Here is a 22,860-nt window from a genome sequence, read left to right as displayed (position 1 = left end):
CAATAAATAATGTGAACATGTATCATAACATGGAAATCTAAGAGAACGTGTTGTGGATGATTGTGGACTGGGAATTTTTTTAATTTAATTTTTTTAAATTTTTATTAAAAAAAAGTTTTTCCGACGTATTACATTTTAGACGATTTCTCTTCTTAGTTATTATTTCTCGGGCTGTAGAAAAGAGCCGCTCACAGGGCACAGAGGAGGCGACACAGTTGGCGTATCAGTCACGTGACCAAAACAGCTCATGATCGGCCACGTGACTTTCTAAAAGCGGTACGCGCACCGACACAGGGTTTTGCTCTATGAGCTCCACGCATGCGCCGATGCATCGGTGTTGCCGGACACATCACTACTATCAGCATACGTCTGTCATCAACAATTATATAATCTGAGAAATGGACATTGTACCAGTGTAGGTTTCACTTGGTAGGATATGTACAGCGAGCGGTGAACGTAGTGAGCTCAGAAAGCATAAGAACAAGTATATACATTTGATTATTTACATTTGATTATTTACATTCCGGGGAGGTGGGATTCATGAAGTTCCAACAGGACAATGACCCCAAACACACCTCAAAAGTGGTAAAGGAATGGCTAAATCAGGCTAGAATGAAGGTTTTAGAATGGCCTCCCCAAAGTCCTGACTTAAAGGTGTGGACAATGCTGAAGAAACAAGTCCATGTCAGAAAAGCAACACATTTAGCTGAACTGCAGCAATTTAGTGGTCAAGCAGACGCTTGTGGGTGGCTACCAAAAGCGCCTTATTGCAGGTCAACTTGCCAAGGGACATGTAAGCAAATATTAACATTGCTGTATGTATACTTTTCACCCTCACATTTTCAGTAGAGCCATAATAAATTCATAAAAGAAGCAAACTTCATGAATGTTTTTGTGAGCAACAAGTACAGTGGGGCAAAATAGTATTTAGTCAGCCACCATTATTGTGCAAGTTGTCCCACTTAAAATGATGACAGAGGTCTGTGATTTTCATCATAGGTACACTTCAACTGTGAGAGACAGAATGTGAAAAAAAAATCCAGGAATTCACATTGTAGGATTTTTAAAGATTTTATTTGTAAATTATGGTGGAAAATAAGTATTTGGTCAATAACAAAAATTCAACTCAATACTTTGTAATATAACCTTTGTTGGCAATAACAGAGGTCAAACGATTACTATAGGTCTTTACCAGGTTTGCACACACAGTAGCTGGTATTTTGGCCCATTCCTCCATGCAGATCTTCTCGAGAGCAGTGATGTTTTGGGGCTGTCGCCGAGCAACACGGACTTTCAACTCCCTCCACAGATTTTCTATGGGGTTGAGGTCTGGAGACTGGCTAGGCCACTCCAGGACTTTCAAATGCTTCTTACGGAGCCACTCCTTCGTTGCCCGGGCGATGTGTTTGGGATCATTGTCATGCTGGAAGACCCAGCCACGTTTCATCTTCAAAGCTCTCACTGATGGAAGGAGGTTTTGGCTCAAAATCTCACGATACATGGCCCCATTCATTCTTTCCTTAACACGGATCAGTCGGCCTGTCCCCTTAGCAGAAAAACAGCCCCAAAGCATGATGTTTCCACCCCCATGCTTCACAGTAGGTATGGTGTTCTTGGGATGCAACTCAGTATTCTTCTTCCTCCAAACACGGCGAGTTGAGTTTGTACCAAAAAGTTATATTTTGGTTTCATCTGACCACATGACATTCTCCCAATCTTTGCTGTATCATCCATGTGCTCTCTGGCAAACTTCAGACGGGCCTGGACATGCACTGGCTTAAGCAGGGGGACACGTCTGGCACTGCAGGATTTGATTCCCTGTCGGCGTAGTGTGTTACTGATGGTAACCTTTGTTACTTTGGTCCCAGCTCTCTGCAGGTCATTCACCAGGTCCCCCCGTGTGGTTCTGGGATTTTTGCTCACGGTTCTCATGATCATTTTGACCCCACGGGATGAAATCTTGCGTGGAGCCCCAGATCGAGGGAGATTATCAGTGGTCTTGTATGTCTTCCATTTTCTGATAATTGCTCCCACAGTTGATTTTTTCACACCAAGCTGCTTGCCTATTGTAGATTCACTCTTCACAGTCTGGTGCAGGTCTACAATTCTTTTCCTGGTGTCCTTCGACAGCTCTTTGGTCTTGGCCATAGTGGAGTTTGGAGTCTGACTGTTTGAGGCTGTGGACAGGTGTCTTTTATACAGATAACCAGTTCAAACAGGTGCCATTAATACAGGTAACAAGTGGAGGACAGAAGAGCTTCTTAAAGAAGAAGTTACAGGTCTGTGAGAGCCAGAGATCTTCCTTGTTTGAAGTGACCAAATACTTATTTTCCACCATAATTTACAAATAAATTCTTTAAAATTCCTACGTTGTAGAAATGATTGTAAAGTCACGACATGATGTTCTTTACAAAGTGCTGGAGAATGTCACAGTTGTGTTTCCTTTGCAGACTCAACAATAAGAGAGAGGAGGCAGAGAGATAAGGAGGAACGTCTTTCTCTGGTGTTGTGGAGGAGACCTCTGACAACACTCCATTACTTCTTTCTAGAGTTCTTCATCAAGCTAAAGGAGTGGACGCTCAAGTAAGAAAGCGGTTTTCTTCTTTTGGTTTGTGATTAGTTGTCTTTCCTGCTTTAGTGTCAAGGCCTTGCTGGATAAGCAAACTGTTGTCTTTCAGGCTGTGGCAGCGACGGGGTGTGGTGTTCCTAGTTCTGCTGCTGTGTTCCCTCTTCTCTGTCACCTACTCTATCCAGGGGGCTCACCAAAAAGTAAGGATGTGTGTGAGAAAGATAATCAACAGCAGTCTGTTTACAGATTACAGATCAGTCACTCTTTAAAAGAGTCTTTGATCACTGCAGTGGACGTTGCCTTTCCACTTCATTTTAGGAGCTCTCTAAAGTGACTCACATGATGAGACGCTAACCATTGATTCATGTTTATTTTGATCATACTATAAATGATGACACATAGTCTGAAATGAAATACTGCAGAAGCTCTTAAAGGGGAACTGCACTTGTTTTGGAATTTTGCCATAAAACTCTCTAAAAAAAACATCCAACAACAACAACACTCCATTTAAGTTCAAGTGATTGTCACACATGTCGGACCTGAATATTAACCAAGAATTAGCGATATTGTTGTATTCAAATGTGTTATACTTGTATAGCGCTTTTGGACCTTCAAGACCCTAAATATATATACACTATAACCACATATAAATATATATAAACCACATATAAATATATATAGAGTATAACCACATATAAATATATATACACTATAACCACATATAAATATATATACACTATAACCACATATAAATATATATACACTATAACCACATATGAATATATATACACTATAACCACATATAAATATATATATACTATAACCACATATAAATATATATACACTATAACCACATATAAATATATATACACTATAACCACATATAAATATATATACACTATAACCACATATAAATATATATACACTATAACCACATATAAATATATATACACTATAACTACATATAAATATATATACACTATAACCACATATAAATATATATACACTTTAACCACATATAAATATATATACACTATAACTACATATAAATATATATACACTATAACCACATATAAATATATATACACTATAACCACATATAAATATATATACACTATAACCACATATAAATATATATACACTTTAACCACATATAAATATATACACTATGACCACATATATAGACTATAACTACATATAAATATATATACACTATAACCACATAAATATATATACAGTATAACCACATATACATATATACACACTATAACCACATATGAATATATATACACTATAACCACATATAAATATATATACACTATAACCACATATAAATATATATACACTAACCACATATAAATATATATACACTATAACCACATAAATATATATACACTATAGCCACATATATAGACTATAACTACATATAAATATATATACACTATAACCACATAAATATATATACACTAGAACCACATAAATATATATACACTATAACCACATATAAATATATATAAACCACATATAAATATATATACACTATAACCACATATAAATGTATACACTATAACCACATATACATATATATACACTATAACCACATATATAGACTAGAATTACATATAAATATATATAAACTATAACTACATATATAGACTATAACTACATATAAATATATATACACTATAACCACATATAAATATATATACAATATAACCACATATATAGACTGTAACTACATATAAATATATATACACTATAACCACATATAAATATATATACACTATAACCACATATAAATATATATACAATATAACCACATATATAGACTGTAACTACATATAAATATATATACACTATAACCACATATAAATATATATAAACCACATATAAATATATATACACTATAACCACATATAAATATATATACACTATAACCACATATAAATATATGTAAACCACATATAAATATATATACACTATAACCACATATAAATATATATAGAGTATAACCACATATAAATATATATACACTATATCCACATATGAATATATATAAACCACATACAAATATATATAGAGTATAACCACATATAAATATATATAAACCACATATAAATATATATAGAGTATAACCACATATAAATATATGTACACTATATCCACATATAAATATATATAAACCACATACAAATATATATAGAGTATAACCACATACGAATATATATAAACCACATATAAATATATATAACCACATATAAATATATATAAACTATAACCACATATAAATATATATAAACTATAACCACATATAAATATATACAAACTACATATAAATATATATGAATATATATAACCACATATAAATACACTATGACCACATATAAATATATATAGAGTATAACCACATATAAATATATATAGAGTATAACCACATATAAATATATATACACTATAACCACATATAAATATATATAGAGTATAACCACATATAAATATATATATATATAGAGTACAACCACATATAAAGCAGTTTGATGCTTGGAAGAGTTGCTGTGGATGAATTTAGTTTGAGATCAGGCAGAGGTTGAGCTGAGCCATGATGTTATTGCAGTTTTCAAATGTAGTAGTGAAGTGTGAATTTGAAGGCAGTACATTCCACAGAGTGCTGGCAAAATAGTAGAATGCATTTTTTTCCATCATGTACCAAAGTATATTGCTGAGAGGTGTGCACCTGGAAAACATGTTGAAGCTGCTAGCATGCTAAAGTTAGCATGCAAACTATGACTGGGGTGTGTACTTCAAAGATAGCTCAAGATAAGCTGGCATGCTAATGGTCGTTAAAAAATATGCTACGGGCCGCACTTTGGACACGTGTGTCATAGATGTTTTCCACGCATTCATTTATGTGTGGCGCTCGCTTTTTGGATTAGTCAGCGCTCCCTAAATGCTCTTTTTGGTGGAAGTAACTAGTGACCAAGCGAGTGGAGACTTTTAGAAACGTAAACAGGAGCGAACATCAAGAGCTGCCCTGGCTCCTCCCCCAACTCAATTAGGATGAAGAAGAAAAAGAGGTTGGAGGAAGGTAGGGATGTCCCGATCCAGGTTTTTGCACTTCCGATCCTATACCGATATTGTTTTTGCATTTCCGATCCGATACCGATACTGACCGATACCGATACTGACCGATACTGGCCTATCCGAGCATGTATTAAAGTTTAAAGTTATTTAGCCTACTTAGTTGTCAGAATCATGTTGAAAAGGGTTTTAGTACTCTTGATAACAACTAGCCAGCTGAATTAGGGGAGTTTGAATAATACACAATGGTTGGTAACAAGAAACTGACCTGTTTATTCAAGGATAAACACAAAATAGACAAAATTATACATGACAAACAGAAATGGCATCATTGAACTAGGGCTGGGCGATATGGCCTTTTTTTAATATTGCCATATTTTAAGGCCATATTGCGATACACAATATATATCTCGATATTTTGCCTTAGCCTTGAATGAACACTTGATGCATATAATCACAGCAGTATGATGATTCTATGTGTTTTGATTGATTGATTGAGACTTTTATTAGTAGGTTGCACAGTGAAGTACATATTCCGTACAATTGACCACTAAATGGTAACACCCCAATAAGTTTTTCAACTTCTTTAAGTCGGGGTCCACTTAAATTGATTCATGATACAGATATATACTATCAGATATATACTATCATCATAATACAGTCATCACACAAGATAATCACATTGAATTATTTACATTATTTATAATCCAGGGTGTGGAGGGTAAGTGTCAAAAAGACAGCCAAAAGAGTTTGATATGAGAATAAATCTAAAGTTAAAATATAGGGTAGAAATGCACCCATTTGCAGGAAATGTAGTCTTGATTTTCAAAATGTTCTTTCAAGGCTTGCATGTCTACATTAAAACATTCTTCTTCATACTGCATTAATATATGCTACTTTTAAACTTTCATGCAGAGAAGGAAATCACAACTAAAAAAATCACTAATTTTTTCATACGGTGTTGATGTGGAAATGTTTGCCATTTTGATGGTGTGGACGTGTGGCACCTAATGGAGATAAGCGTCTCGACAGACGTCACAATATTTGAACAATGATGACGAAAACTGTTGTCTCTGTCGTGTCCGTGTGTCGAAAATTGTTATGCGCTTATTTTTTAATTTGATTTTGTGCGTGGCATAGATTTGCCGTGCGCAGAGGACGCTTGAGCAGGCGCGCACCTTTGCGGCTGCGCTAGCATCACAGCTAACGTTAGCCATGCCGCTACCTCGCTCTCTGCTGGGAGAGGACGTATACGTATGTGACGTATGACGTGACAGTATGTGAGGTGTGTAAGAAGGTGCGCTTGCTGTCTGTGAGAGGGAGACACAGGAAAGAGTGAGAAGAGCCTGTCGTGTAATGCCAGCAGCTAAAAGCAACTGCGTGAGAATTGTGGATGTGTTGAAGGTGTGCTGGAAAATGCGGAACGGAAATTACGGAGCAGCAGAAAAGTGGAATGTATTATTTAAATCGGTGTGTTGGAAAACACGGACCGGAGTTTTTTTTTAAACTGGATCTGGATCGGCATTTTCCCATGCCTTGCCGATACGCAATTTTTGGCAAATATCGGCAGCCGATCCGATCCAAATATCGGATCGAGACATCCCTAGAGGAAGGTTTGTGTGCACTTCTGGCCATGTTTGTTTGGCTGTTCATGTCTTCTACTCATGTTATGCAAATTCTCCCCCACCACACCTTCTTTAGCTTTCAACTCCATTGCAACTTGAAACACGGAACATCCAAATTGTAAAAACATTTGAAGTTTTTGTGTTTTTGTTGTCTTCAGTATGTCCAGTACCTGGAGAAGAGGTTCCTGTGGTGTGCATATTGGGTCGGCCTGGGCATCCTGTCTTCTGTGGGCCTTGGGACTGGTCTGCACACCTTCCTGCTCTACCTGGTAAGATGTAAACACTCATAGTCCCTCCAGGCTTTTTATTTGAATGACATCAAATCAACTTGAATTTGTTATCAATGTCCGTATCACCTTTTAAGTCAAAGCACGGGATTTCAACAAATACTGTATTGATGTTTTACTCGTTTTATGGCACACAGACTTGAAAGTAGACACTAGATGGCAGTAAAAGCACCTACTCGGTCAAATTTACTTTACTACTCTAATGAATTATAACTAGTAATAGTAATAAATAATTGTAATTATTGAAAGAAACACCAGCAAAGACTTCCTTCTTGTTAGCTGTGTGCTCTACTCTGTGGGCCACAAGTTGCACACATTCTCTGTGTCTGTCTTAAACATTCATTTATTATTATTATTCCATACAATTGACCACTAAATGGTAACACTCCAATAAGTTTTTACACTTGTTTAAGTCGGGGTCCACGTTAATCAATTCATTGTACAAATATATACTATCATCATAATACAGTCATCACACAAGTTAATCATTAGAGTATATACATTGAATTATTTACATTATTTACAATCCGGGGGGTGGGATGAGGAGGGTTTGGTTGATATCAACACTTCAGTCATCAACAATTGCATCATCAGAGAAATGGGCATTGAAACAGTGGAGGTCTGACTTGGTAGCATACTTGCCAACCTTGAGACCTCCGATTTTGGGGGGTGGGGGCGTGGTCGGGGGTTGGGCGGGGGATGTGGTTGGGGGCGTGGTTAAGATATATATATATATATATATAAGAAATACTTGACTTTCAGTGAATTCTAGCTATATATATATATATATATATATATATATATATATATATATATATATATATATATATATATATATATATATATAAATAAATAAAATAAATACTTGAATTTCAGTGTTCATTTACAAACTACAACTCACAAACACTTTAGAGTTAGGCTCCACCATCAGAATGTGTACCGTACTTAAACTTATAAAGATCACATGGATATTATTCAGTGAGTTGATTCACCAAAACTACCGTATTTTCCGCACCATAAGCCGCCCTGGGTTATACGCCGCGCCTTCAATGAACGGCATATTTCAAAACTTTGTCCACCTATAAGCCGCCCCGTGTTTTAAGCCGCATCTAACTGCGCTAAAGGAATGTCAAAAAAACAGTCAGATAGGTCAGTCAAACTTTAATAATATATTAAAAACCAGCGTGATGTGGGCGCGCATGGAGTCGTATATCAACATGGACGGAGCTGCGTGAAAAAAGCCACCCGGCCTCTTCGCGTAAACTTCCCTTAACCACTCGCTCATCTTTTCTTCATCCATCCATCCCTTCGAGTTAGCTTTTATGATGACGCCGGCTGGAAAGGTCTCTTTTGGCAAGGTCTTCCTTTTGAATATCACCATGGGTGGAAGTTTCTGGCCATTAGCATGGCAAGCTAGAACCACAGTGAAGGATGACTTCTCATTCCCTGTGGTGCGAATATTCACCGTACGTGCTCCCGTTGTATCCACAGTGCGGTTCACAGGAATATCAAAAGTCAGTGGAACCTCGTCCATGTTGATAATGTTCTCTGGCCGGATCTTTTTTTCAGCTATCTTGTTTTTACAATATGCATGGAAAGTAGCCAGCTTTTCTTGAAAGTCTTTAGGCAGTTGCTGTGAAATAGTAGTCCGTGTGCGGATGGAGAGATTGCGTCTTTTCATGAACCGGAAACCTGTCGCTTAGTAGGAGCCATTTTGTGGTCTTTACAGATGTAAACACACAAAGGAAATGAAACGTAATATCCGCGCGCTTCTTCTTCTTCTTCTTCTACGGGGGCGGGTGGTTGCTTACAGTAGAAGAAGAAGCGCTTCCTGTTCTATGGAGGCGGGTGCTTACCTTGGCGGTTGCTTGCGTAGAAGAAGAAGCACTTCCTCTTCTACGGGGAAAAAAGATGGCGGCTGTTTACCGTAGTTGCGAGACCGAAACTTTATGAAAATGAATCTTAATATTAATCCATATATAAAGCGCACCGGGTTATAAGCCGCACTGTCAGCTTTTTAGTAAATTTGTGGTTTTTAGGTGCGGCTAATAGTGCGGAAAATACGGTGTATATATATATATATATATATATATATATATATATATATATATATATATATATATATATATATATATATATATATATATATATATATATATATATATATGATATGAGTGTGTATGTTACTCATCAGTTACTCAGTACTTGAGTAGTTTTTTCACAACATACTTTTTACTTTTACTCAAGTAAATATTTGGGTAACTACTCCTTACTTTTACTTGAGTAATAAATCTCTAAAGTAACAGTACTCTTACTTGAGTACAATTTCTGGCTACTCTACCCACCTCTGTTCCTTACATAAGTGTTTTATAAATTGTCATTGCAGAGAACCTCACGTTACATATGTGTTGTTTCTTACATTCAAACACATTTTAGGGTAATTCAGGACTTACTCTTAATTGCAATGAATTCCACTTCCTGTAATTCTATGTCAACATCCTTTGGGATTTAGCCAGATCCATTAGAAATTCATTCAAATGTGGATTATTTCACTCGTCTGTTGTAAACAGGTTTTTATCAGCTGGTGACCGTGCAGAGCTTGTGCTACTAATACTAAGACTCTGCTATCTGTTTGGCCTTGGAAGTGTCCGCCCCTCTGGGAGGCCACGTGGACACGCTTTTAAGTGCGGCCGTGTTTTGATGATTTGCACCACTCCACAGAAACTTGCTGCTCCTCAGCTTGGAGCTGGAAAGGTTTCTTGAAAGATAGTTCTGAGAACCACCTTGTTGCCACATTTCCTGGAACAACACCGCCGTCCCTGAAAGTTGTATCCTCACCATGTTCCAGTCAAATAACACACTATTTTTTTGGAAGTTACTTTCTGAGTAGGGATCTAATGATAATGGCTAATAATGATAACTGTGGTGGAACTGACACTTAGTATTACCGCCATTAATTGAAGTAATGTAAAAACCAAAATTGGTAACGGCTAAGGCTGCAGCTAACGATTATTTTTCTATCGATTAATCTATAGATTATTTTTTTTTCGATTAATCGGTTAATCTATAGATTATTTTTTTCGATTAATCTATAGATTATTTTTCCTTTTACCGATTATTTTTTTTTATTTAAAATGAAGATGAAAAAATAAATGTTGGCCAGTTTTTTCAAAAGGCATGACTTTTATATACAAAAAAAAAAAGTATGGCCACTCAGTCAACATTGACAACAACATGACAAAATATTCTGTAACAATGTAAACATTTAAAACTTTTAACATTTAACAAAATTAAAAGTAGCTTATTTGCTTTTTAATGTGCAAATATAAAAGTAAACATCCAGTGCAAATCTTAATATTCTGCAATAGTATAAGCATTTCTAAAGTAAAAGTATTGCTTATTTTGCTTTAAAATGTGCAAAAATAAAGATAAACATCCAATACAAAAAAGTGCAAAACGAAATATTCTGTAACAGTGTAAACATTTCAACAAAAGTAAAAGTATTGCTTATTTTGCTTAATAACACAACAATGATAGTATGATTAAAGTGAAAGTTAATTGTTGGTTTGTACATAGTACATAGTAAAAGGTATTTGCACAACTAATTAACGTTAGCGTTAAAGAGGAGCGCGTCTTTGTAAACACTGAACAGGCACGCCAAACGCGCCTCTCAGAGCGAAACAGTGTTTTAGTTTATGAATTTACAACGCAGATACAAATGACACATTCATGATTTTGTGTAATGATGACATCGTATACTCACGCGGACGATTGACTAGTTGATGGTTTTCTTTTCAAATGTTCCTTCATAGCCGTTGTGCTGCTATGATAGGCCATTTCCGCTCGACACAGTGTGCAGACAACAACTGTCAAGTGTTTTGCTTTTTTCGCTGTGCTTATCCCACACTTGAAGGGATGTACCAATGCTGAATGTGGCTTCTGGATTTCACTCAAAAGACCAGACCGTAGTTACTTTTTCCTTTAGTTTGCAACAGTTTTTCCAACCAAGAAACAGCTTCTTTTTTCTTCTTTAGTCTTTTTAGCAGTCTTTAGCAGTGTTAATAGACTTTAGTTTCTTTAGCTGTCATTAGCTGTCTTTAGTAGCCTTTAGTAGCCTTTAGCTTCTTTAGTAGGTGAAAAACCTCTAAGGACAAAACACCACAAGATTAACATGCTGTAAAAAATCAATCATCAATCCCATAATTTACAACTATTAATTAGGCTATCAAACTCTTAACCATTAAACAAGTGCAAGAAAATGGACACATCTTTTCCCTTTAAGTTAAAACAGATTTTAAATAAATTGTCTCAACATAAATGTACCAAGATACATTTAACACCAGAAACACAATAGATAAATGCAACAGAAAACCCAATATGCAAATACATAAATACCTAACCAATTAACCACCTATTTAGATACATATTTAAAATCCATATTCAATATAAATATATTATTAATTTAGCAGTGAAACACTCAATCTTAAACGCTGTCTACTGGTAGAAAAATGCCCCTTTTTCTACGCCCTCACCAACACAGTTAAATCCAACACTTTAAATTGAGCGACTTCACCCTCCTGATGAAGCAAACTGCTCCAACATTTATCAAACTAAGCAAAGAATATCAACACTAAACAACAGTTACATAACACACTGTGTGTATTTAGCCTCCAGACTAAGCACGCTACATGCACACAACCCCCCCTCCCATCTCACCAGCGCAACAGGTGCGCCACACCCACGAAGAGAAATATTAAATCTTACATACTTTTGGCACAACTCTTGGTTATCTGTAATGAACTAAACCTTTTTCCACTCTGCGCTGGCGTCTTTTGTACTCCTTGATTTGACACAGCGGTCTAATTACCGGGCTCGCGCACCAGCAGATGAGACAGGAGCGCGCCGCGTTATACCTGCGCGCGAACGTATACTGATCGGCTCTGATTTTATAAGCCGACTGGCCGAAATAATGCCGAATTATATACATTTGTTTATTGAAATACTCCCACACTTTTGACGACTTTTGGCGTGCTTTTTTTCCCTCGCTCGCACCGCTCGCATCATCTGCTTTGCGCTCCGCCATGACGGCAGTGTGACGTAAATATGCGACGCGTCGAAGCATAAAAACGTCGTCGACGTATTTACGTAACCGATGACGTCGACTTCGTCGACGCGTCGTTTCAGCCTTAGTCACAATGGCCTCCATAGCTAACGGTGCTTTTGACTCGCTGATCTTATTGTGAGAAAATATTTAGCTTGAAAATGTGCTGACTTGCCAGCAGATGTTGCAGAGCACATGTGAGAAGATGTCTTTGTGCTGTGAATAATGTGTTAGAGTGTACAGGTGTAGGAGGTATAAAGGAGTCTCTGTGGCGTAGCTCCAGGTGTGCTTATTGAGGCCAGCTGCCAAAGCCTAACAATACGACCATTACGGATGACATGTACAACTGTTGTGACTCAGCCGCTGTCAGTCCCTTACTTTCCGCACAAGTGTGGAAGACAAATGCCCTTCTCACAGTCTGAATGGGAGGACTGTTCATTTTGCACAGGTGTGAACGTGAGTGCGTGCAGGTGGTTTTTTTGCAGATTTTTTTTTGTTATTATCTGTAGCTTTCAATAGACATTCCATTGTAACACCGCGACAATTTAACAAACATCTGTAATCATCCTGAGTGATGTGTACCAACTGTAAGTCTTATTGACCAGCCTGAACAAGATACAGTGGAACCTGTATTTACCAATTTACCAATTTCGTAAACAGGGTTTGCAAGTGGAAAAGTTTGTACAGTGAAGCGAATGTCTCCGTAAGAAACAATGTAAATATTAATAGTGGGTTCCAGCCTCGACAAAAGTCCACATTTTAGTGAGAGTTTGAACACTTTGAACAGAATGTGAAGTCCAAATTTTTGGCCCTCAGCTAATTTTTTAACAGCCAGCGGCAGATTCTAAAAATACTATTAAAAAAATAAAATAAAACACAAGTGGAATAAAAGAGCAAGCAGGGGAAATGTAGCGAGAAAAATGTGGACTCTAATAAGACAAAGCTGCCATGCAGATTAAAAAAATAATGAATTAAAATCAATGTTGTTATGAATTATTGAAACATTTAATGCTCCAATTACTTCACATTAAATATTCCACTTTGTACATTTTTGGAGGAAAATATTGCATATTTTGTGTTTTTGCCATGTAAAAAAAAAGGGCATGAAACAAAAATAAATTATACTTGACGGATAGAGCTCTAAGACAGTGGTCCCCAACCTTTTTGTAGCTGCGGACCGGTCAACGCTTGAAAATTTGTCCCGCGGACCGGGGGGGTAGGGGGGGGGGAGTTTAAATAAAGAAATACAATCATGTTTACTTACGGACTGTATCCCTGCAGACTGTATTGATATACATTGATATTTAGTGTATATATTGTGTTTTTATGTTGATTTAATACAATTTTTTTAATTTTTTAAAATTTTTTAAATTTTATTTTTTTTCTTGAACGGCCTGGTACCAATCGGTCTGCGGCCCGGTACCGGTCCACGGCCCGGTGGTTGGGGACCACTGCTCTAAGAGACTTAAGTGTTGGATGTGAAAAAGAAAAAAAAAGTATTACTTTTTTTTTCAACAGGGACCTTTTTAGATCCCCCAAAAATTTTAGTGGGGGATTTAAAAAAATAAAACCAATGTCATTGCTCAAAAAATAAGAATGAAATAAAATCAATGTTGTTACGAATTGTTGACCTATTTAATGCTCCAATTACTTCACATTAAATATTACACTTTGAAATTGTATTTGAGGAAAATAATGCATATTTTGGCCATAAAAATAGGGTTGTCTTTGACAAAAAAACACATTAAACGTTAAAAAAAAAATGTTTTCACTTTATTGCAACAGATAGACCTGAAGTTGATCAAGAGGTTGACTTTGGAAAAAATTAAAAGCTTGTGGGGGGCATTGTGTTATTTTTCATTTTCAAAATCAATTACAATATATACATTTTTCTTAACCCCTAGGGCTTCCCTAACTTGTGTGTGTGTGTGTGTGTGTGTGTGTGTGTGTGTGTGTGTGTGTGTGTGTGTATGTATGTGTGTATATATATATATATGTCTTAATAAGGTTATCCAAAAAATAGTGCTCGATACCGTAGTAGAGCGCAATATATGTATGTGTGGGAAAAAAATCACAAGACTATTTCATCTCTACAGGCCTGTTTCATGAGGGGTTCCCTCAATCATCTCCTGATGATTGAGGGAACCCCTCATGAAACAGGCCTGTAGAGATGAAATAGTCTTGTGATTTGTTTCCCACACATACATATATATATATATATATATATATATATATATATATATATATATATATATATATACTTTTAACACGTACATATCTATGAATATTTATGACAGTATCTAAAAATGTTTCCATAATATAGTTGTTTTTTTATGTTTTATTCATTTTTATTCCAAAGAAAACGTTTGTTTCTTATAGCATAAACACAAAATATGCAATATTTTTGCCAGAAAATTTAAATAGGTCAATAATTCGTAGCAACATTACTTTTGATTCACCGTAACTCCTACTTTCTGTTTGCCTAACTTGTACAACTTGAGACGCTTTTTTTGAGGGTCTCTGGCGCTGCATCTGAATCTGTCCAGTTTGAGTGACGGGAAGAAAAGCTTAGTTTGGTGCACATGCCAACTATCTATGTATCTAGTGCTGCTGATATGATGATCTTGTCCTCCCAGGGTCCTCACATAGCGTCTGTCACACTGGCAGCGTACGAGTGCAGCTCCACAGATTTCCCAGAACCTCCCTACCCAGACCAGATTGTGTGTCCGCTACTTGGCGGGGAGGAGGGCAGCGTCTCGCTCTTCTCCATCATGTCGAAGGTCCGCCTGGAGGCCTGCATGTGGGTGAGTGCAGTTTCTTCTTATTTGGTCCAGCAAGAAGACAAACAGCAGGCAATTAGTGGCAGCTTTCAGTGGAAACACAGCTCACCTTCTCAAGTGCTCGCTCCCCTAAAAGCTTTGCCTTTACCTTTGCTCAGAATTCCCAGAAGTGTGTGTGTGTGTGTTTCAGGGTGCGGGCACCGCCATCGGAGAGTTGCCTCCGTACTTCATGGCCAGGGCAGCACGGCAGTCAGGGGCCGATCCTGAGGATGAAGACTACGAGGAGTTCGAGGAGATGCTGGAGCAAGCCCAGAGCGCACAGGTCCGACTAACACACACACATTTGGAGGAAAAAACCTTTTCCTTCTTTCTTTAGTTTATTTGGAACATGAACACACTTACATCATAATACATCACACAATTTCATATCATTTCATTTTACATCATGCCCGAAAAGGAGTAGGAAGAAGCAAAGCTTATTTAATCCTACCCCTTTCTCACTTCAAGCGTTTACAAATATATAGAATCATTTACTGACCTTTTTATATAATAAAATAACATCTATGAATTAGTATACAACAGTTTTGTAATATGTAATTAATTAATTAATTCAGTCATTATTAACATACTGAGATGAAGAATATCTTATTTTCAATAAGGTTGAAAGTATTTCTCATAATTCTTCTTCTTTGTACTCTGTAAGCACTATTATTTTGAACAACCTCTTAAACTGGATCATATCAGTACAATTTTTAACTTCTTTACTTCATCCATTCCATCATTTAATTCCACATACTGATATGCTAAAAGTTCTAAGTGTTGTACGTGCATATAAATGTTTTAAATTATTTTTTCCTCTAAGGTTATATTTCTCCTCTTTAGTTGAGAAGAATTGTTGTACATTCTTTGGTAGCAGGTTATAGTTTGCTTTGTACATCATTTTAGCTCTTTGCAATTTTACCAAATCACCAAACTTTAATATTTCTGACTTAATAAATAAAGGGTTTGTGTGTTCTCTATATCCAACATTATGTATTATTCTAACTGATCTTTTTTGTAACACGGTTAGCGAATGTAGCGCACATTTGTAGTTATTTCCCCATATTTCTGCACAATAACTCAGATATGGTAACACTAGCGAGCAGTAGAGAATATGTAGTGATTTTTGGCCCAGGACATATTTTGCTTTATTCATTATTGAAATGTTTTTTGCCACCTTATGTTGTATGTTTTGTATATGAGATTTCCAGTTCATTTGATCATCTATTAATAATCTAGTTTCTTTTACCCTTTCTATGTCTACTTCGTCTATTTGTATTTGTGTATGATGCTCTTTTCTACTATTACCAAATAGCATTATTTTAGTTTTACTGAGATTCAAAGATAGTCTGTTTTTGTCAAAGCATCTTTTTAATTTGTTATTATTTGTATTATCTTCTGTGTGCTCTCTCCTGAACAGAAAGCAGTTGTGTCGTCTGCAAATAAAACCAACTTTAAGTCCTTCGTAACCTTACAAATGTCGTTTATATAAAGATTGAACAATCTTGGTCCCAGTATTGACCCCTGGGGTACACCACAGGATATATCTAGCCGTGTTGACATATTTTCACCCATCTTTACATATTGCTTCCTGTTGGTTAAATAACTTCTTACCCAATTCAATACCAAACCTCTGATGCCATATCGTTCTAATTTTCGTATTAAAATATCATGATTAATTGTGTCAAATGCTTTTGTTAAGTCCATGAATACTGCGGCCGCACATTCTTTACCATCTATTGCATTGCTCATTTCCTCTGTTATTTTGGTTAGTGCTATTGATGTTGAGATATTTGCTCGGAATCCATATTGGTTCTCCACAAGCGTCCCACTTTTGTTAATAAATAAATCTAATCGACTATTGAATAATTTCTCCAAGATTTTGGAGAATTGTGGAAGTAATGAAACTGGTGTGTAGTTAGTAAACTGGTGTACGTCTCCATTCTTATAAATTGGTACGACTTTTGCAATTTTCATTATATCAGGGAATTTACCGGTTAAAAATGATACATTGGTGATATATGTCAGAGGTTCTGAAATGTCTTGTATAACCTTTTTTATGGTTACCATATCTATTCCATGACAGTCGGTTGAGGTCTTGGATTTACAATTTTTTACAATTTTGATTATTTCTTCTTTTGTTACACTTTTAAGAAACATGGAATTGGGATTTCTGTCTATGAGCTCACTCAAGGCCGCAAAACTCATTGCCATTTTTCTCTCCAAAATTGCAATTTGATTTAGACCCAAAAAGGGACAAGCGGTAGAAAATGGATGGATGGATGGATATTTTATACATAAAAGGTTTCTCATTGTCATCCCATTGGGTTGAGTTTTTTCTTGCCCTGATGTGAGATCTGAGCCCAGGATGTCGTTGTGGCTTGTGCAGCCCTTTGAGACACTGGTGGTTTAGGGCTATATAAGTCAACTTTGATTGATTGATTGGTAAAAATGCATAAAACTGCCAAAATAAGGAGTGAAGGAAGACATGCTACTTTTAAGTTAAAGTTAAAGTAGCAATGATTGTCACACACACACACACTAGGTGTGGTGGAATTATTCTCTGCTTTTGACCCATCACCCTTGATCACCCCCTGGGAGGCGAGGGGAGCAGTGAGCAGCAGCGGTGGCTGCGCTCAGGAATAATTTTTGGTGATTTAACCCCCAATTCCAAGCTTTGATGCTGAGTGCCAAGCAGGGAGGTAATGGCTCCCATTTTTATAGTCTTTGGTATGACTCGGCTGGGGTTTGAACTCACGACCTGCCCATCTCAGGGCGGACACTCTAACAGACTGTCAATCAACATTAGTATACAATAGGGTTGTAAGTCTTTGGGCACCACACTATTCCATTCTTGTTGGGTAAAGATTTTATTCAGAATCGATTCAAAATCAATACTTTTTTAACATTGGGAGTCAGTTATGTGATTAACTACATTCCTCCACAAAATAGATAAACATCTCTGATACATTTCTTTCCTACTTAAAAGAAAACTGGTTTTGTTTGGTCGAATTCTACCTGAAAAACCTCATTGCATACCTGCCAACTACTCCGGTTTTCCCGTAATTAGTACGGTTTTCATCAACCTATTCCGGGTTACGGTTGCAGTAATAAAAAATACGGTTTTTCATTAATTAAAAAAAAAAAAGGGTGAAAACTACGCGAATTGCACCTTGTGCAGACAAGATTTTTCGATCGGACACGGAGGAATTAGCGATGTAAAAGACCACGTTGGGACAAAAAAACACAAGTCTAATGCCGTTGCTAGCGATACAAGTGGAAAACTTTCAACGTTTTTCGTCGCCCAAACAGATTCTTTGGATGTGATAAATGCCGAAGTTTTATTTACGGAGGCAATAATTGAGCATGGACTTCCAATCGCACTGGCTGATCACATGGGACAGTTAAATGTTTGTAATGCAACCTTTAAAAATCCTTACGCGGTGATCGCGGTCCCAAAAATAAACTTTTCTTGCATGATAATGTCCAGAAAAACTCACTTTATATTACTATAGAGTCCTTTTAACGAATGAGTTTGATGGTTTATCACAAACCTTAAATGAAAGAAGTCCTTTGTTCTCCTGCACCATGCATGCGCTTTGGCCTTGCTTCGTGTTTGGTGCGCAATCCTGTCGGCTGTATTTCACAGCACGTCTTTGACAACTTGAAGTGGCATACAACATTTAAAACAAAGGGGTTATAGGAACAATCACTTTCAGTGTTTTATGCCACTTCAAGTAAACTTATCATAAAGTTACCATATCATTTTTGCAGTATGATCAATCTGATAGAATAAATTTGGATTTTAGCCACAAAAAGGTAATGACACCAATGTTATCTATTGGAATTGTTTAGTACTGTTATACTGTTAAAAGTGTTTATACTATTTATGCTTTCAAGTCCAAGTTGAAGAAATCTTGTTAAATGTTGACAGAATAACTACCAAAATACAGAAGTATGTCCTTAATATTTTTGCAGTGCTATTTCTGTTGAAAAGTTCAAATGATTACATTAGAGATGTGATGTGCCACTTTTCAAGTGTCTGATGGCTTCAATTAATTTTCATTAATTTTTCATATTTTGAATTCTTTTGAAAGGCTTACAAAAAAACTACATTTGAATTGTAATTCCATGCTATTGACAGGACTATTAATTTTAATGAAGTTAGCTTACCATGTTTACAGTATGATAATTGTGATAGAAATGTGAATTTTAGGCACAGAATATTTTTTACAATTGAACAAGGCAGTAGATTATACAAGCTTGGACAGAAAGTTAATAATGACACCAATTTTATTTTTAATGGAATTGTTTAGTACTGTTTTACCATTTGTTTACTGTAAAAAGTGTTTATACTTTCAATGAACAAATTGAAGTCTTGTGAAAGGTTGACAGGATAACTGGCATTAACTGTCAAAATAATTTCAAACTATTGAAGTTAGCTTACAGAATAAACATGTCAATCAACCCATATGATTTTTGCTGTAATATTTTTGTTTTGAAAAGTCACTGTGACTGATAGAAAAGTGATGGTTTTAGCAACATTTTAACCTGTCTGAATGCTAATAATCATTTTGCGACGGGGGGCGAAGCCCTGAACCCCCCACCGGGGCCTGCGGCCCCTGGGCCCTGGCTACTAGGTTTTTCTGATTTCAAAAGTTGGCAGGTATGTCATTGCGATTTTTCTCTCCAAAATGGCGATTTGATTTTCAATTTTTATATTTTGCGTTTTATGCCCTTTTCCCCCCAAAAAAACACTTGTTTTTATGACAAAATATGCAATATTTTCGCCTAAAAATTGTTAAAAAATTGAATATTTGATGTGAAGTAATTGGAGCCTTAATTTGGTCAATAATTCATAACAACATTGCTTTTGATTCATTATTATATTTTGAACAATGGCAGTTGAAGAAAAAAAGGTCTTGGGGATCTGGGATCCAACAAGCTCCACTCATCAAAGTGTTAAATATAAGTCATACATCATTTTTTATATGTTTTACTTTTAACACTTAAATATGTTGAAATATTCATGGCAATATCTAAAAATATTTCCATAGTTTTTTTGTGTGCGTTTTATGCCCTTTTCCCCCCTAAAAACACTTGTTTTTTATGGCATAAACACAAAGTATGCAATATTTTCACCTAAATTAAAAAAAAAAAAAAAAAGAATATTTGATGTGAAGTAATTGGACCCTTAAATATATCAATAATTCATAACATTGCTTTTGTTACACTATTATATTTTGAACAATGGCAATTGAAGAAATAAAAATGAGACTCAAGGTCTTGGGGATCTGGGATCCAAAAGGCCCCCACTCATAAAAGTGTTAAATATAAGTCATACATCATTTTTAATATGTTTTACTTTAACACCTAAATATGTAGAAATATTCATGGCAATATCTACAAATATTTCCGGAAGGTTTTTTTTGTGTGCGTTTTATGCCCTTTTCCCCCCAAAAAACACTTGTTTTTATGGCATAAACACAAAATATGCAATATTTTCGCCTAAAAATTGTTAAAAAATTGAATATTTGATGTGAAGTAATTGGAGCCTTAATTTGGTCAATAATTCATAACAACATTGCTTTTGATTCATTATTATATTTTGAACAAGCTCCACTCATCAAAGTGTTAAATATAAGTCATACATCATTTTTTTATGTTTTACTTTTAACACTTAAATATGTTGAAATATTCATGGCAATATCTACAAATATTTCCATAGTTTTTTTTGTGTGCGTTTTATGCCCTTTTCCCCCCTAAAAACACTTGTTTTTTATGGCATAAACACAAAGTATGCAATATTTTCGCCTAAATTTAAAAAAAAAAAAGAAAGAATATTTGATGTGAAGTAATTGGACCCTTAAATATATCAATAATTCATAACATTGCTTTTGTTACACTATTATATTTTGAACAATGGCAATTGAAGAAATAAAAATGAGACTCAAGGTCTTGGGGATCTGGGATCCAAAAGGCCCCCACTCATAAAAGTGTTAAATATAAGTCATACATAATTTTTTATATTTTTTACTTTTAACACCTAAACATGTAGAAATATTCATGGCAATATCTACAAATATTTCCGTAAAGTTTTTTTTGTGTGCGTTTTATGCCCTTTTCCCCTTAAAAAACACTTGTTTTTATGACATAAACACAAAATATGCAATATTTTCACCTAAAAATTGTTAAAAAATTTAATATTTGACGTGAAGTAATTGGAGCCTTAATTTGGTCAATAATTCATAACAACATAGCTTTTGATTCATTATTATATTTTGAACAATGGCAGTTGAAGAAAAAAAGGTCTTGGGGATCTGGGATCCAACAAGCTCCACTCATCAAAGTGTTAAATATAAGTCATACATCATTTTTTATATGTTTTACTTTTAACACTGTTGAAATATTCATGGCAATATCTAAAAATATTTCCATAGTTTTTTTTGTGTGCGTTTTATGCCCTTTCCCCCCTAAAAACACTTGTTTTTTATGGCATAAACACAAAGTATGCAATATTTTCACCTAAAAAAAAAAAAAAAAAAGAATATTTGATGTGAAGTAATTGGACCCTTAAATATATCAATAATTCATAACATTGCTTTTGTTACACTATTATATTTTGAACAATGGCAATTGAAGAAATAAAAATGAGACTCAAGGTCTTGGGGATCTGGGATCCAAAAGGCCCCCACTCATAAAAGTGTTAAATATAAGTCATACATCATTTTTTATATTTTTTACTTTTAACACCTAAATATGTAGAAATATTCATGGCAATATCTACAAATATTTCCGGAAAGTTTTTTTTGTGTGCGTTTTATGCCCTTTTCCCCCCAAAAAAAACACTTGTTTTTATGACATAAACACAAAATATGCAATATTTTCGCCTAAAAATTGTTAAAAAATTGAATATTTGATGTGAAGTAATTGGAGCCTTAATTTGGTCAACAATTCATAACAACATTGCTTTTGATTCATTATTATATTTTGAACAATGGCAGTTGAAGAAAAAAAGGTCTTGGGGATCTGGGATCCAACAAGCTCCACTCATCAAAGTGTTAAATATAAGTCATACATCATTTTTTATGTTTTACTTTTAACACTTAAATATGTTGAAATATTCATGGCAATATCTAAAAATATTTCCATAGTTTTTTTTGTGTGCGTTTTATGCCCTTTTCCCCCCTAAAAACACTTGTTTTTTATGGCATAAACACAAAATATGCAATATTTTCGCCTACATTTTTTTACAAAATTTAATATTTAATGTGAAGTTATTGGAGCTTTAAATATGTCAATAATTCATAACTTTGCTTTTGTTACACTATTATATTTTGAACAATGGCAATTGAAGAAATAAAAATCAGACTCAAGGTCT

General features: G+C 35.3%; 1 protein-coding gene across 4 annotated transcripts in view; it reads left to right on the top strand.

The window, feature by feature from the left end:
- vmp1 (vacuole membrane protein 1) overlaps positions 1–22,860 on the top strand; it is a 67,389-nt gene that overhangs the window by 4,129 nt on the left and 40,400 nt on the right. For all 4 annotated transcript variants that reach the window (XM_061925907.2, XM_061925906.2, XM_061925908.2 and 1 more), the window contains exons 3-7: positions 2,451–2,583; positions 2,679–2,769; positions 7,431–7,541; positions 15,297–15,464; positions 15,631–15,762. In XM_061925907.2, coding sequence (XP_061781891.1) covers positions 2,451–2,583; positions 2,679–2,769; positions 7,431–7,541; positions 15,297–15,464; positions 15,631–15,762 — 635 coding nt within the window. The remainder of the gene's footprint in view (positions 1–2,450; positions 2,584–2,678; positions 2,770–7,430; positions 7,542–15,296; positions 15,465–15,630; positions 15,763–22,860) is intronic.

The sequence above is a fragment of the Nerophis lumbriciformis genome, linkage group LG30 (genome assembly GCF_033978685.3).
Source record: "Nerophis lumbriciformis linkage group LG30, RoL_Nlum_v2.1, whole genome shotgun sequence".
Lineage (NCBI taxonomy): Eukaryota > Metazoa > Chordata > Actinopteri > Syngnathiformes > Syngnathidae > Nerophis > Nerophis lumbriciformis.
Note: the sequence above shows the minus strand (reverse complement) of the source record. Positions and strands in the feature narration are given on the sequence as shown.